The 15555-nt window shown below is 46.8% G+C and overlaps 1 protein-coding gene across 4 annotated transcripts in view; it reads left to right on the forward strand.

Moving 5' to 3' along the window:
• Positions 1–7121: 7121 nt before the first annotated feature.
• Positions 7122–15555, forward strand: part of CCNJL (cyclin J like) — a 55741-nt gene continuing 47307 nt past the window's right edge. The window contains exons 1-2 of one of the 4 annotated variants that reach the window (XM_045075640.1): positions 7122–7287; positions 8052–8166. In XM_045075640.1, the coding sequence (XP_044931575.1) occupies positions 8108–8166 (59 nt within the window). In that variant the 5' untranslated portion in view covers positions 7122–7287; positions 8052–8107. Of the gene's footprint in view, positions 7288–7319; positions 7656–8051; positions 8167–15555 lie in introns of those variants that run through there. The other 3 variants (XM_045075642.1, XM_004737691.3, XM_004737692.3) reach the window with 3 other exon arrangements.

The raw sequence follows: 15555 nt of genomic DNA on the forward strand, positions 1-15555 counted from the left end.
ACAAAAATAAGAGTATTTAACTCCTATGTAGAATCCCAGAAGTTACACAATTCATGTTTCATAGCTCATATGTGCACATGTATTTAGTTTGTACAATAATGGTAGAAATGCTGCAAAAAGTTAACTTAATCATTCTTAATTTCACTTCTTTTTGTTTATTTTCTTTTTTGTTCTGCTTTGTTTTTGTTTTTAATAAAAATTGTATTTAAGGTGTACAACATGATACTTGTATATATATACACACACACACACACATAGTGAAATGATTACTGCAAGTCAAACTAATTAACATATCTCCTCACATAATTACCTTTTTTTTCTTGTGATGGTGAGAACACCTGAGATCTATTCTCTTACCAAATTTCCAGTATACACTGCAGTGACTATTGACTACAATCACTGTCCTATACTTTAGATCTCTAGAACTTACCTATTCTACATAGCTGCAACTTTGTACACTTTGAGCAACATCTTCCCGTTTCCCCCACCTCCCTGACCCCAGTAACCACTATTCTAGTCTCTGCTTCTACGAATTGGACGTTTTTAGATTGCACATATAAATGATACTACATAGTTACTTTTCACTCTGTAACTGGCTCACTTCACTTTGCATTATGCCCTCTGGGTTTATCCGTTTTATCTATATGACAGCATCTCCTTTTTTAAGGCTGAATAATATTCCATTGTATGTGCGTATTCTCTATTCATTCATCCGTCCATAGACATGTAGGTTGTTCCCATGTCTTGACTATTGTAATGCTGCAATGAACTTCTTGAGATGTGCACATCTTATCAATACTCTACCTTTGGCTAACTGATGGCTAAGGAAGGGCAAAAAGGAAGAGGAGCAATTGGTCGTCCCATCTTTTCCTTTTCTTTGGTGTCACAGATGTGGTTGCCCAATACAAGGAAACAGCACTAATAAGAAAGGAAATGAGAGGGATCCTTGGTCATTCATGTGTCTTAGAACACTATTGCCTTCTGTTATAGGTTGAATTGTGTCCCTCCAACTAAAGATGTTGAAATCTTAACACCCAGGATGCCAGAATGTGACCTTATTTGGAAATAGGGTTATTCCAATGGAGTTAAGATGAGACCAGACTGGAGTAGGGTCTCAACCCTGTGTCCCTGACTGGTGTCCTCTATGAAAACTGTGAAGGTGGAGGCAGAGATCGCATTTAGGCGGCTGCAGAACAAGTGACATGAAGGACTGACGGCCACCACCAGAAGGCACCAGGAAGCATGGCCTCTTGGGATGCCTCCGGGAACGCCCATGTCTAATAGGTCTAATAGGTCCACTGAAATTCTGTGCTCATGAGACATGGAGAATATCATATGGGAAGGGCGGCAAGGAACAGCAGACAGTCTCCTCGGCCCACGTGCCCGCTCCACTGTCCCCTCAGACTTCATTTACAAACACCATTTTGAAAATAAAACTCCAGAATTTCCGGCAGTGACGGTAGGGTATTAAACCAAGTACAAGGCCCTTCTGAGCACTGGTCTGTGCAACCATAGGTTACACACGTGTGAACTGGCCCCCAGTGGGGAGGGAGATTTATTTGTCTACTTTTTGATCTTCTACCTTTTTTTCTGTTTAAAGATTTTGTTTATTTTACAGAGATACACAGAGAGAGGGGGAACTCAGCAGAGGGAGTGGCAGAGTTAGAAGCAGGATTCCCGCGAAGCAGGGAGCCTGATGTGGGACTCGATCCCAGGACTCCGGGATCATGACCTAAGCTGAAGGCAGCACTTAACTACTGAGCCACCCAGGTGCCCCTACCTTTCTCTTTTAATTAAAAAAGTAATATGGGCCAGCTTTCCAAATGTCCTAGGTTTTGAGCTCTGTTTGCAAAATACTGTCTTTTTATTCTTCCTGCCTGGTTCTCAGAGATAATCTATAGAGTTGTATCTCAAGAATTTCTGGCCAAGGATCATAAAGGATTTGGCCAACGTTCTTCTGATTATGTACAGCATACTTCTAGAAACAGTTTGAGAGCGTTGGCTTGGTTTCTGGTTAAAGACCAAAGGGGTAAGTAAACAAGGCTTATGTCTTTAGGTTTATGGTCCAGATGTCTTCCTTCTGTCCCTATAAACAGAGCCAGCCTTCATGAGTCGAGTTCTAAATGAAGAAATGCAAACCATTAAGACTCAAAAGAAACACTGCTCACAGTATATGCTTATCTTCCCCTGAAAAGCCGAGTGCCTGAAGAATTTTTATCACTGACCCCCTTGACCCTGCAGGGTGGTCATGCCAGCAAAAGGCTGGAAACAACCTAAATGTCCAGCAGAAGGAGACTGCTTACATGTCTCATGATGGATCCATTCGCTGGGACACGGGATAATGCGCGTCTCTGCAGCCACAGGTGTGGGACGAGGAGGAAGTAATAAGGTGCAGAGGGATGTGGACCGTAGACTGTCGTTCATGTACAAGGAAAAAGGCAGGAATGTCTAAATTATTAAATGCACAGATCACTTCTGGAAGGAAACATAAGGCGCCAGTTTTCCTCGGGAAGGAGAACGAGTCCTGGGACCAGAGTGAGAAGACAAACATTTCGCCCTACATATTTTAATGTGAGAGCTTGTATCCCATGAAAAAATGAGAGAAAAAGAAAAATTAAAGTGAGCATCTGGTAATATTAGATTGACTTGTCCACTGAAGAAGAGGGGAAAGGCCAGAGAAATTTTCTTTTTCCTTATTTTATACAGAATATATAAAATTTATATAGGAAGGTAGGATGGTCTTGCCCTGAACCTTTGATAGGTAGGATGGTCTTGCCCTGAACCTTTGGCTTCCAACCTGTGGGCTTCAGAGACTGGGGGTGGGCAGGTGTTAAGTGGCTCACAGTGAGCCCTTGATAAAGGTTTGGTTTTGAATGAATGACTGAGTGAACCAACAAATACTTCTTGGCTTGGGTGGGATGTAGTGGCGGGAGAGTAACTAATTGTGTGGTTCCGGGTTGGTGGCTGGAAACCTCTCCTGCTAGGAGCACCGACGTCATTTCTCCCTGTGGACAGGGACTGACCACCCAGACCATCCGTGCATTGCATATTTGTTCTTCAGAGATATCAGGAAAAAGAGAGTCTCCTGTGAATGATACGCAAAGGACAGCAGAGTACCCATGACTTCCTGAATCGTCTTAAAATCGCTCCTGGAGAAAAGCCAAGTATCTGCCTCCCTGGGCCATACGACAGAACTCCCGATAAGGAGAGCGGACATTCTGGAAAAGAGGAGTCCAAGTTAGTGAATCATCAAGGCCTTTCTTCATTTGGTGGACCCTGCATAGAGAGATGATAATGCAGCTATGAGGAAGGAACAACAGCAACACCGACAAAAAGCCAAATGATACCGTGACTTGTTATTCAGTGGAAGGCCCCACCAGTGAGCAAGGACATCATGTCATTTAAAAAAAAAAACAAAAAACATTGATGGGGCACCTGAGTGGTTCAGTTGGTTACACGTCTGCCTTCGGCTCAGGCCGTGATCTTGGGGTCCTGGGACTGAGTCCTGCATGGGGCTCCCCGCTCAGCAGGGAGTCTGCTTCTCCCTCTCTCTCCCTCTGCCTTGCTCGGTCTTTCCCTCTAAACAAATAAAATCCTTTTTTAAAAAATTGGCTTTTTTTTCTGATTATAAAAGTAATACATGTTTCTTGTAGAAAAGTTAGAAAATACAGATGTTGGGGCACCTGGGTGGCTCAGTGGGTTAAGCCTCTGCCTTCAGCTCAGGTCATGATCGCAGGGTCCTGGGATCGAGCCCCACATCGGGCTCTCTGCTCAGCAGGGAGCCGGCTTCCTCCTCTCTCTCTGCCTGCCTCTCTTCCTGCTTGTGATCTCTGTCAAATAAATAAATAAAATCTTAAAAAAAAAGAAAATACAGATGTCCTAGAATAAAAAGCAAAAGAAAATTTCCCATAATCCCACCACTCTGATTATAGTTAATATTTTTACAGATATTCTTCAGTTTCTTTTGTGTATGTGTTTCACCAGTCCCTGTTCTAATAGTTTGGTACAATAGAAAAAAATGTGATAAAACTCCCTGTAAAGAAACCTTTGTACTCATCTGCTTCTTTCTTTTTAAATAAATTTCCAGGGATGCCTGGGTGGCTCAGTTGGTCAAGCTTCTCCTTCAGCTCAGGTCATGATCCCACAGTCCTGACATCGAGTCCTGCATTGGACTCCTTGCTCAGTGGGGAGCCTAGTTCTCCCTCTGCCTGCTGCTCCCCAACTTGTGCGTTCTATATCAGTCAAATAAATACAATCTTTAAATTAATTATTAAAATAAATTTCCAGAAGTGGAATAGTTAGGTCAAAGGATACATTTAAATTTTTTTGAGTTTTATCTTTTAGTAAGAGGGTGTTAATTTATATTCCCAACAACACTTACATTTGTCAAATTTACACGTTGTGTTTCTAAAAATCCTCAACAAGGATGTACCACACTGTTTCTTAAAAAAATTTTTTTTTTAAGATTTTATTTATTTATTTGAGAGAGGGTGTGACTGGGGAAGAGGCAGAGGGAGGGAGAAGCAGATTTTCTGCTGAGCAGAGAGCCCAATGTGGGCTCCATCCCAGGACCCTAGGATCATAACCTGAGCCGAAGGCAGATGCTTAACCAACTGAGCCGCCCAGGAACCCCTAAAAATTTTTTTTGTAGTGTCTTTTCTAGTGAGTATGAACATTTTCAAAATGATACTAATCCATTTGAATTTCTTCTTTCACGGCATGCCTGTTCATCCATTTCTGAATTTTGGTGTTAGTGTTTCACGTAGTACTGATTTACAAGAGGTCCAAATAGTAGTAAGACAAACTTAAGTCACGTTTGTTAAAAACATTTTCTCCAATTTGTCATTTGCCTTTTCAGTGATACTCGACATGTCTAAGTCTTGCACACTCATTCAAATATATATACTCATCCTTTGGTTTCTTCCTGTGCTTTGTATCTGGGCTTTCTCCTCTGAAATAATTCACCTATGTTTTCTCTTAATTGTCTTGTGATTTTGTTGTTGTTTGCTTGTAGTACTTTGGGCTTGATAAAGCTAATTTATAGGTAGGGACCCATAAAATGGAGGCTACCCTAGTGACCTGTTCCACATCACAAACCCAAACCTAAGTCAGACTGCACTCTTCCGGAAACACCTGGCAGGGAAACCTACATACACCAATCATGAATCTCCAAATTAGCTTTAGCTAGTTTACCTTACCTTAGAAAATTCCAGGACCGGCTAGCCTTCTAAGGAAATCCCCATCCTCCTACTGAGCCAATCATACCCTGCTTCTGTATTGCCTTTTCTAACATCCTGGAAAACTTGTTCTTGCCTCAGATCCCTTCAGAAGACAGCTCCGCTGCTGGTGAGGCACTGTCTTCCCACCCCCCCACCCACCCCCCGCCCCCCACCCATGGACTGTCTTCCCTTGAATAAAGGACATCAAACTTGTCACTAAATTTTTTTAGTCATTTGACAGGTTCTTATATTTACCTTGGAGATGGTTTAAATAAATCTCTATAGTTACTAATTTCCCCAGCCTAATTTATTGAAGAATTTATCCTTTTCCCCACAAAAGTGAAATGCCACACTTATTTAAGGATGATACTTAAATATCTTGTATACACATCTTGACTTCAATTATTCCACTGATGCTTACCTGCCCATTGTTGTACCAACACCACACTATTACAATTGCAGCTTGGCAATATGCTCTAAGATTCTTAGTTTTTCTTCACAGATATTTTTCCCTTTGAGTCTTAGAAAAAGTGTTATGTGTCCTCCCTCACCCACCGCTATCTATCTGTAATCATTAGAATTTTATTAAAAGAACTAACTTGAGGGGCATCTGAGTTGCTCAGTTGGTTGAGCATCAGACTCTTGATTTCAGCTCAGGCTTTCAGCTCAGGACTCTGAGTTCAAGGCCCAGGGTGGCCCCACGCTGGGCACAGAGCCCACTTAAAAAAAAAAAAAAAAGTTAATTTGAGTCAAGTCAGTATTTTCACCTCCTTCTATTTCTCCAAACCTTTCTTATTATGTTTCAACTTTTCTAATTTTTTCATTAACAGCCTGCACTTAACAGTAAATTTATTCCTAGGTATCTTATACTTTCACAAGAGCATATATATATATCATATATATACATACACATATATGTGTATATATACACACACACATATATATTACATATATATTATACTACAATAAATATATGTGTTACATTAAAACTGCTCTTTAAGCTCCAGTTGAAGCTTATCAATGCTGACTTAAAAATTTTTTTCCAGGTAGGTTATGTGCTTGCGGGAAATCAGAAACTAAAGATTCTTTAGGCATGCCTATTTTTTGTTGTTGTTGTTGTTCTTTTTTTTTTTTTTAAGATTTTATTTATTTATCAGAGAGAGAGAGAGGGAGAGAGCGAGACAGAATGGCAGACAGAGGCAGAGGGAGAAGCAGGCTCCCTGCTGAGCAAGGAGCCCGATGTGGGACTCGATCCCAGGACGCTGGGATCATGACCTGAGCCAAAGGCAGCTGCTTAACCAACTGAGCCACCCAGGCGTCCCTGTTGTTCATTTTTTTATACTTGTCATGGCCATTATCCTTTTACACGAATTATCTTATGTGATAATACATTATCTCCAGCAGGCTGGTGCAATTTTTATTCCCATTTTACAGAAGAAGGTTCCCAGCCTCAGAGTGTGTGAGGAACTTGGCAAAAAACATACACTTTGTAGGTGTATTTGAGACACATATGTAACTCTCCAAAAGTAACACACACACACACACACACACACACACACAAGTCAGCCAACAGGACAGCTCACAGATGAGCCAATAGATCAGCTGATTCATGGGAGTGCCTTTCCGAAAACAATCAGCTGAATTAAAATAACAATGCTTTCCATCCACCGTACCCTTCCAAAAGACAGGTTTTCCTCCAACCTAAGACGAGATCTACACTCTGCAGGAACCTGATAAATACCAGTTGGTATACTGATCCTCCTTTAGAATTAAGGACTCGTGGATAACCAAGAGTGGCTTTTCTCGAGCTTTCGTGGGAACTGTCCGTTTGGGAATCTACCTCCGGATAGCAGGACAAGTTTAGGGGAAAGAAAGAAAAAAACCGGAAAGAAAAAACAGGTGAAACCTACGTAAGGCTGGCTACAGAGAAGCACGCGGGAGACAGAACTTTCTGGGGGCATCCTGCCCGCGCGTTTCACGCGTGGTGCGCGCAGGTGGCGCTGCGGTCCCTGCGCTCCGCGTGCAAGCCCACGAGGCGCCCGGGAGGCCACCCAGAGACTCCTCGAAGGTGAGAGGAAGCTTTCCACCCAGGCAGGGGAGGAGGGCGGGCAGGAAGCGGAGCCAGCCCTGGCGAAAGAAAAGACTCCAATTCCCAGCCCCCCGCCCCGCGGGGGTGCGGGCCGGCGGCGCATGCGCGACGCCCGGCCCCCAATTCCCCCAGCGAGGGAGGGAGGCCCCCGGCGGCCGGGAGGCTGCGAGCCGCGGCGGGACCCGAGCGCACACAGGGGCGCGGCGGCGGGGGCGAGCGGGGCTGCGGAAGCGGCGGCGGAGAGCCCCGCTCGTCCGCCCTGACGCGTGCAGGCACCCGAGGGCACCGCCGGCTCGGCCCTGATAGGGGCCTGGCGCCCGCAGCCCCCCACGGCCGAAGAGGGATGCGTGAGTTTCGCCCCGGCTCTAGGGCAGGATGTGGGAGCAGGACAAAGGCTGGGCGGCGGGGGAGGAGTGGGGGACGGCGAGCCGGTGGCCGCTGCCGGAGCCCCAGCCTCGGGCGACCTACCGGAGCCGACAACTTTCTCTGCAACTTTTGCAAAAAGGAAGATAAAAATTCTGCCAGTTGTTGCACAGCTCCAGGTCGCTCCGGCTCCCGCGAGCAGAGGGCAGAGGGGCACCGTACCCTCGCCGGGACCGGAGGCGACCACCAGCTCCGCCGAGCGGGGCAGGAATGGGCGCCCGTTCGGGCCGCAGCTGGGGACGAGCTAGGGTAGGGGTGCCGGGGGTCGGAGCCGGGGAAGGGGGCGTGCTGCGGCTGCTCGAGTTGCCGTGTCCACACAGGGTGCGCCCTGAGGGCCCGGTAGCGTCGGATCGCTGCGCTGCAAACCCGATGATGGATGAGCCGTGGTGGGAAGGGCGCGTCGCCTCGGACGTCCACTGCACCCTGCGCGAGAAGGTCAGTTCCTCCCCGCCGCGGTCGTGGGGCTGGGCATTTAATGGGGTCTCGATTCGATGTCCTCACGTCGTCCCGCGTAGGTGCTCAAACTCCCGGTGCCTTGCCTTCGTCCTGCCCTTCCCCTTCTCCCGGAGTGTCGTGGGGGGAGACATTCGAGATTTGGAGAGTTTTAACTGGTCTTACTTATTAAGAACCCAGACGGCTCAACGGAGATAGTCACTAAACTCCTTAAAGCTGCGTTTCCCATAGTATTGACAGCTGAGGTAATTTTAAACAGTGCGTTTAAAAAAAAAAAAAAAAAGGCTGTGTATTTATTTTAATGTGAAATTTAAAAATGTATATCTAGCAAGTTCTGCGTAGGCTAGATGGTAATGATTCCCATTGGTTGTAACGATGTAGCAGTTTAAGATAGAAAAAGTTGTGACTCGATGTAAAGAAATGATAGGTAAATGAAAGTACGTGGTATATATAGTTATGCCCCCCTCAAAAAAAAAAAATCTCTGGGATGGGACTGAATAAAATTGAAGAAACACTAGTCTAAAAGAGAGGTTGCAGAACTGGGAGAATCTAGGGAGAAAACAGACACTCCCCTCCCCCTGCCAGTTGCCTCTGGGGGCAGCTGAAATGTGATCCCTACACTCACTCCCCTCACCTTAAAGGGAGAAGTGCTGATGGGCACGGAGAAGGTAGAACTTCCGAGGTTGGTGGCATGGCCTGTGTGTCTTGCCTCCTGTTTCTGGGCTGAGACTGGGAAGGGTGGTATGGGGAACAGGTGTGAAATAGGGGAGTGTGTTGGTTTTCTTTCTTTCTTTCTTTCTTTCTTGAGATTTTATCTATTTATTTGACAGAGAGAGAGAGCGTGCATGAGCAGGGGAGAGAGAAAAGGCAGACCCAGTGAACAGGGAACCTGATGAGGGGCTCCATGTAGGACCCTGAGATCATGACCTGAGCCACGCAGGTGCCCCCTGTGTATTGGTTTTCTAGGGCTGCTGTGACAAGGGGACTTAAAACAACAGAACTGTGTTCTCTCACAATTCTGGAGTCTAGGAATCCAAAATCAAGGTGTTGGTGGGGCCATCCTAATCCTTGGAGTTCCTTGACTTGCAGATGCGTCATTCCAGTGAGTTTGGTTGTCACAGGGAGTTCTGTTTATGTGTCTGCCTGTTTTCTCTCCTTGTAAGACCACCACTCATTGGAATAGGGTCCACTTTAATCCAGTAAGACCTCATCTTAATTAATTACGTCTGAAAAGACCCTCTTTCCAAATAGGACCACCTACAGAGATTATAGGTGGACATGAATTTGGGGACATAGGTAGATACTATTCAGCCCAATATAGGGAGGGAGAGGTCTTCCTTGTGGGGTACCTGGGTCCCTACACAGACAGGTCCCACAACCAGTGCATTTGTATCCATTGTCTATGGAGTTCTGCTTAAAAAGTCACCAGCTGTTGGGGCATCTGGATGGCTCAGTGGATTAAGCCTCTGCCTTCTGCTCAGGGTCCTGGGATCGAGCCCCACCTTGGGTTCTCTGCTCAGCAGGGAGCCTGCTTGCCCCTCTCTCTCTGCCTGCCTCTCTGCCTGGTTGTGATCTCTCTGTCAAATAAATAAATAAAATCTTAAAAAAAAAAAAAGTCACCAGCTGTTGAGGGTTTTTTCCCCTCAAGGAGGGAGTGGCTGTTTTCCATTATTATTATTACTAACTTTTTTTCCTGTACCTATTAATCTACCTCTGTCTGACCTTGGTTCCCCAGGCTGTAGTTTTTTTCTGCTTCCTTTGGTCCTCTTCTGGGAGGGCAGAATGGCCAGGGTGCAGCCCATTCTGGTCATCTGGAGAAGGAATCCGGGTCTTGGTGGTCAGGTAGAAAGCAGGGATAGCTGTTGGTATACCAGGCAGTCTAGTCTTGGTTCTTTCCCAGAGCTGGTGGCTAAGTGAAGTAGTGAGAACTGCCATGGAAACTGGGCTTCCTTGTCTCTCATAGGCTTGAGTGTAGTCAGTTCTGCTCAGATCTTGGGAGCAATGACTGTCCTTGATTTGTCCCTTTGATGCAGGAAGGCTTTCTGCGAGCAGCATCAACTGAACTAGCTCAGTTACCTGAGGAACCCCCCCATGTTTCATACGAGCCTTCCAGCCGCTCAGAGGAGCAGGGGCTGACAGTCCCCTGTTAACTGTGCCTCAGCCACACTGTGGTGCCATGGTAATTTCTTACGGGCTACCCACCTCAGCGAGGACACATATGTCCAGATTTTACAGGTTAGAAATAGAAGCCTCACCCAGGGGTTGATGCCCGGGGTCTTTTAAGGGCAAATCCCACGTTTCTTTGGCTATGGTGTCCTACTTCCTCAATATATTAACTATTTTTCTTCTTTATTTCTTCTCTCTGCTCAAAGAAACAGATGTCCCTTGAGACAATTTGGCTTTATGGAGAGTTTGCAGAGAAAAGTGAGGACTAGGGGGAACCCACACCAGCCTCTCACCTTTCTTAAGGAATGAGGGCTGGCCTTTAATTTTCCCCAGAGTAATTTTTTGGTAGGCGTCTATCCCAGTAATACGTTTCTAATGCTGTAGGACAACTTCGCAAGTGTCCGGCACTTAGTCGACCCTCATTGTTTGTCACATGTTGCCAGGTGAACACAGAGCACGTTTGCTCGTGTGCTGTTGAATTGTCAGTCATTGAACCAGGCGCGGTTCTGCTCCCTGACAGATGTAGGAAGCAAGGCTGATCACAGAGATAATGGGAGCCCCACTTTGTCAGATGTGCGATTCCAGAATAACATTGTACTAGCGCGTGCAAAATGGGACCCTGTGGAAGTGAACTGTGGTGTTGGATGCGAACTAGTTACCATGGTCAGACTCTGAGCCACTTGTTTAACTTCTCAAAACTTGGAACCTGGCCCCATTGTTCATTCTCCCCACTACCACCAGAACTTAGATCGTGTCGGTTCCCTGCTTAAAGACCTCCACTGTCATCCTGTTGCACTCACAGTGACCTCTGCCTGTAGTACCTGACACGTTGGGCCCTGGCCCGCTCTCGGACCTTGTCTCCTCCTCCTTCGCATACTGACCTCCTTTCTCTTCCTTGAATAAGTCCAGCTTTTTCAGCGTCTCCGGGCCTTTGCGCACTGGCTGTTCCCTGTACTTGAAGTCTGTATTCCTCTTTTACTGTTCTCTGTGTCTCTCCATCAAATCATCCTGATTTCTTTCCTTTATAGTATTTGCCAGTACCTGGCTTTCTTTATTTTCTGTTGATTATCTTATCCCCTGCACTAGAATGTATGTTCTGCAGGAATTGGCCTGTGTCTGTCTTGTTCAGTGCCAGTGTCAGTATCCAGAATAGAGTCTCCCTGATCTGAGCAGAGTGGCAAGAAGAATGAATCTCCTTTGGGATTTAAAAAAAAAAGATTTTATTTATTTAATTGTCAGAGAGACAGGCAGAGCGAGAGAGGGAACACAAGCGGGGGAGTGAGAGAGGGAGAAGCAGGCTTCCCGCGGAGCAAGCAGCCTGATGTGGGGCTCGACCCAGGACACTGGGACCATGACCTGAGCTGAAGGCAGATGCTGAACGACTGAACCACCCAGGCGCCCCTCCTTTAGGATATTTTATAGGAATGTTAGGAGCGAGTGAGGACCTGAGAACTTGGGAGATATGTCACATGACAGGCACTGTGTCTTTCCACTTAATGATTGTTAAATGTGAAGCTCAGTGTTCACATTGATCACTGCTTTCACGTAGTGTGTGGTCAGAGTAAGGCCTGGGGCTTGTGACCACCCTCGGAAGGCTTCACAAGTGTGACAGGTAATCCTTATGAAGAAAGGCATCATTATCCCATTGGGCTTTTGGGTGGCAGGGGGTTGAGGCTGGGAAAGCCTTCAGTTTGCCAAAAGTCACGTCCTTGGGACCTGACAGCTAGACACCATCAGCAAAATCTAAGCAGTTAGCCTAAAGCATCCTGACCATGTGGGGGAGAATGGAACCCTCCTCCCGCCCACATCCCTCTGGAGAAATGTCTCCCTCTCTAGCTACTTTATTCCCATGCTCAGCCTTAAATTCCTCCCTTTGTCATCCTTCCTGGCTCTATTGCTTCTGCTGGAACCGACCTAGAACCCCTTTCTCCAGCTCCTTCCTGCTGGGGGTTGGGCTGCCAGCCGGTACCGGGGTGTGGGGCAGTGGTGGTCAGGTTTCTTTCTTGTAACACCTGTGCCCTTGAACTTCAGTGAGCACGAGGCAGGGAACAGATCCTCACTTTTTTTTTTTTTTTTTTTTAAAGATTTATTTATTTATTTGACAGAGAGAGATCACAAGCAGGCAGAGAGGCAGGCAGAGAGAGAGAGGAGGAAGCAGGCTCCCTGCTGAGCAGAGAGCCAGATGCGGGACTCGATCCCAGGACCCTGAGATCATGACCTGAGCCGAAGGCAGCGGCTTAACCCACTGAGCCACCCAGGTGCCCCCAGATCCTCACTTTTAAAGCATCACATCCTTTAATGTGTCTCTTTCAATGTCCGTGGTGGTTTTTTTCTTCCACTCATTCTTCTCCCTTAATTCCTTAAACTTCCCCACTGCAAGGCCAATGGTGACAGTGAGGCTGTTGGTGATGTTTCCCCATAACCAAGTGTATATATCCCCATGAGTATTCAGTTTAAAGCTGAGAGCCCATTAAAACCTGGGGCACCTGGGTGGCTCAGTCAGTTAAGCATCTGCCTTTGGCTCAGGTCATGATCCCTGGGTCCTGGGATCAAGCCTCACATCAGGTTCCCTACCCAGCAGGGAGCCTGCTGCTCTCCCCTGCTTGTGGTTTCTTGCTCTTGCTCATTCTCTCGAATAAAATATTAAAAAAAAAAAAAAAAAAACTGAGAGCCACCTTTTCTTTTTTCCCCAAAAGAGGAACCCACCTTAAGTTTAAAATTTAAGACCCCCACCCTCCCAAAGCCATGTGGACAAGCCCTACCTGGCATAATCTCATAGCTTTATCTTCGGGACCCTGGGGAACCTGTGTGCCAGAGGCTCCCTCCATCCTTTTCACCTCCTAGGGTCGGGGTCATGTGATATCTTGGGGGTCTTCTTGGCCTGCCCCAGACCTCCAGTCAGCCTACTTCCTGAAGCTTGCCTCATTGTGTCCTTAGAGAACTTTACCTGTCCGAGACACGTTTCATGAGCCAGTAGACTGACAGAGGACATTTTTACTGATCTGTGACTAAATTTATACAAAGCTCTTCCTATACACCATCAAGAAAAATGATGTTTAGTGATGATAATCTTGGCGGCTACTGTCTGTTGAACACTCACTGTTTCCGGTGGTGTGCCGAGCGTGCTCTGCTCCCCAAGCATTGACCCCGAGCGCTGGCATTGACCTTGTTTTTACAGATGGGTAACTACCACACTCAGAGGGTGTGAGTAATTGTTGAGAGCAAACAGATCATTGTATCAAAGCTTGTGCATTTACAAAATCATCCATTTTAACAAAGATTGGAAATCCATGGCACAAGACCATCCAGGCTCTGCCGTCCATGGCACCATAGGCTTTGGGTTTCAGTCGGTGTGATGATGACTCTCCATGTTGGGTTTTCTTTCAGCCATGCTGAGAAGCTAGCAGTCCTGGGCTTTGGCCTTGCCCTGGGCCTTGGAAGGGCTGATTGCCCGGCCGGGGCCTTCCTTATTTGGTCCTGGCCCCTCACCTGTGGGTGATGCTTCTCACCTTGAAGCGGTTTGGCCTCTGCTGTTACATGTCCCTGGGGTGGACATGGTGGTGTTCTGACTTGTCAGGGCAGGGGAGGAATGCCTCCAGGGCTTCTCTGACCTGAACTCTGACAGCTGGAGGTGGGAGAATCTCACCCCAGCTCCCCTGCCCCTGAGTTAAAGCCACATCGTTTTCTAGTGGCTTCTAAAGCATCACATCCTTTAATGTATCTCTTCCAATGTCCGTGGTTGTTTTTTTTCTTCCACTCATTCTTCTCCCTTAATTCCTTAAACTTCCCCACTGCAAGGCCGACATTTGACTTTTCATAGAAAGTGTTGATCCAAGTCCCTGCTCCGCAGTTTGACTGGGTCACGCCCTCATTGGTTTTTCTATTCCCCTCCCCTCCTTTGGGGCTTCTGCACACCCAGGAGTGAATTCTTCCCAAATCAGGAGCCCAGACTAGATCTACCAATAATACCAAATGCTCTTGACACTGGCCACAAGATGTGTCTGCCCAGCTTAGTTCCAGAAATGTGTCATTTAAGCCCGTCAGACCCCATTGGCTGGTTTGGATAAACCCTTACCTACTGACAGAGCTGCCTACGGTTGTGGTCTTCAAGGGAGATCCTAAGCTGTTGGCCCTTAGGGCCCCTTCCTGGAGGGCGAGGTGAGGCTTTTAGTATAAACAGACTTCCCTGCAGCACTGTTGACAAGGGTGATTGGGCTTCCCCCACTCCCCCACCCCTGGGTTGTATAGAGAGGATGGAAGACGGATTGGGAAATGGCGTGCTCAGTGGGCCCACAACACTCACCTGAGGCTTGGTCTCACTGCACCTTACCTGTGGAAGAAGCACATTATTTTGGAGTCTTCCTTTCGCCTGCCCGTCAGGATGGTGTGATCCCTGCCCCACCTGCCTCCCAGGTGTCCCAGAGAAAATACATGGATATGGGCGTACTCAGTCAGCCTTTGGGGCCTCATGGATTTTGGGGTGGGGCAGGGGTTGGCAGGTGCCCCAGCTGACTGAGGAAGCCTGTGCCAAGTGAGGGAGGACGTTTCAGGCTTTGAGCTGGCCCTGTGCCTCTGCCCTTGACTTGTTCTTTGTCTTCCTAAACCACACACCCCCTTGGGTAAAGCGAGCGCAGCCAACGATTCTCTCGTATGTCTGAGCACCTGGCAGGTGACACTGTGGGTCTGCAGTTTTCTCTCTTTTTGTTTTTTTAAAGTTCTTAAACCGGGTACACACACACACACACACACACACAGTGGGGTGGGGTTTTTTTGCTTGTTTGTTTAGGAGACTGCAAAAACAAATAAAAGCAAGCAGAAGAAAGTCAAGTTCCTCCTCCAGTCCCAGCACTTGGAAGTAATCTCTGTTGAAACTTTGGGTTAGGTTCTTCTCTTCCTTTGTGTGGATGTCATCATCATCATGCATTTTATTTTGTTTTCTGTGTTTTGTTTTTTTGGTAAGAGCGGGGGGGGGGGGGGGGGGGGGGGGCTTGTCTCTAAACACTCTGTTCATTTCACAGTGTATCATGCCCACATTTCTGTATCATTCTTCTGTACCCAATTCCTGGTTATTGGACACTAGCAAAAAAAAGTAGAAACAAGTGATTGTGCTTATTTAGAATAATTAATATGAGAACATGGTAACAAAAATTAAGCTACACAAAACGGTAGATAGTGGGGCGCCTGGGTGGCTCAGTTGTGTGTTGA

The sequence above is a fragment of the Mustela putorius genome, unplaced genomic scaffold (assembly GCF_011764305.1).
Source record: "Mustela putorius furo isolate JIRA1106 unplaced genomic scaffold, ASM1176430v1.1 tig00000145_pilon_pilon_pilon, whole genome shotgun sequence".
NCBI lineage: Eukaryota > Metazoa > Chordata > Mammalia > Carnivora > Mustelidae > Mustela > Mustela putorius.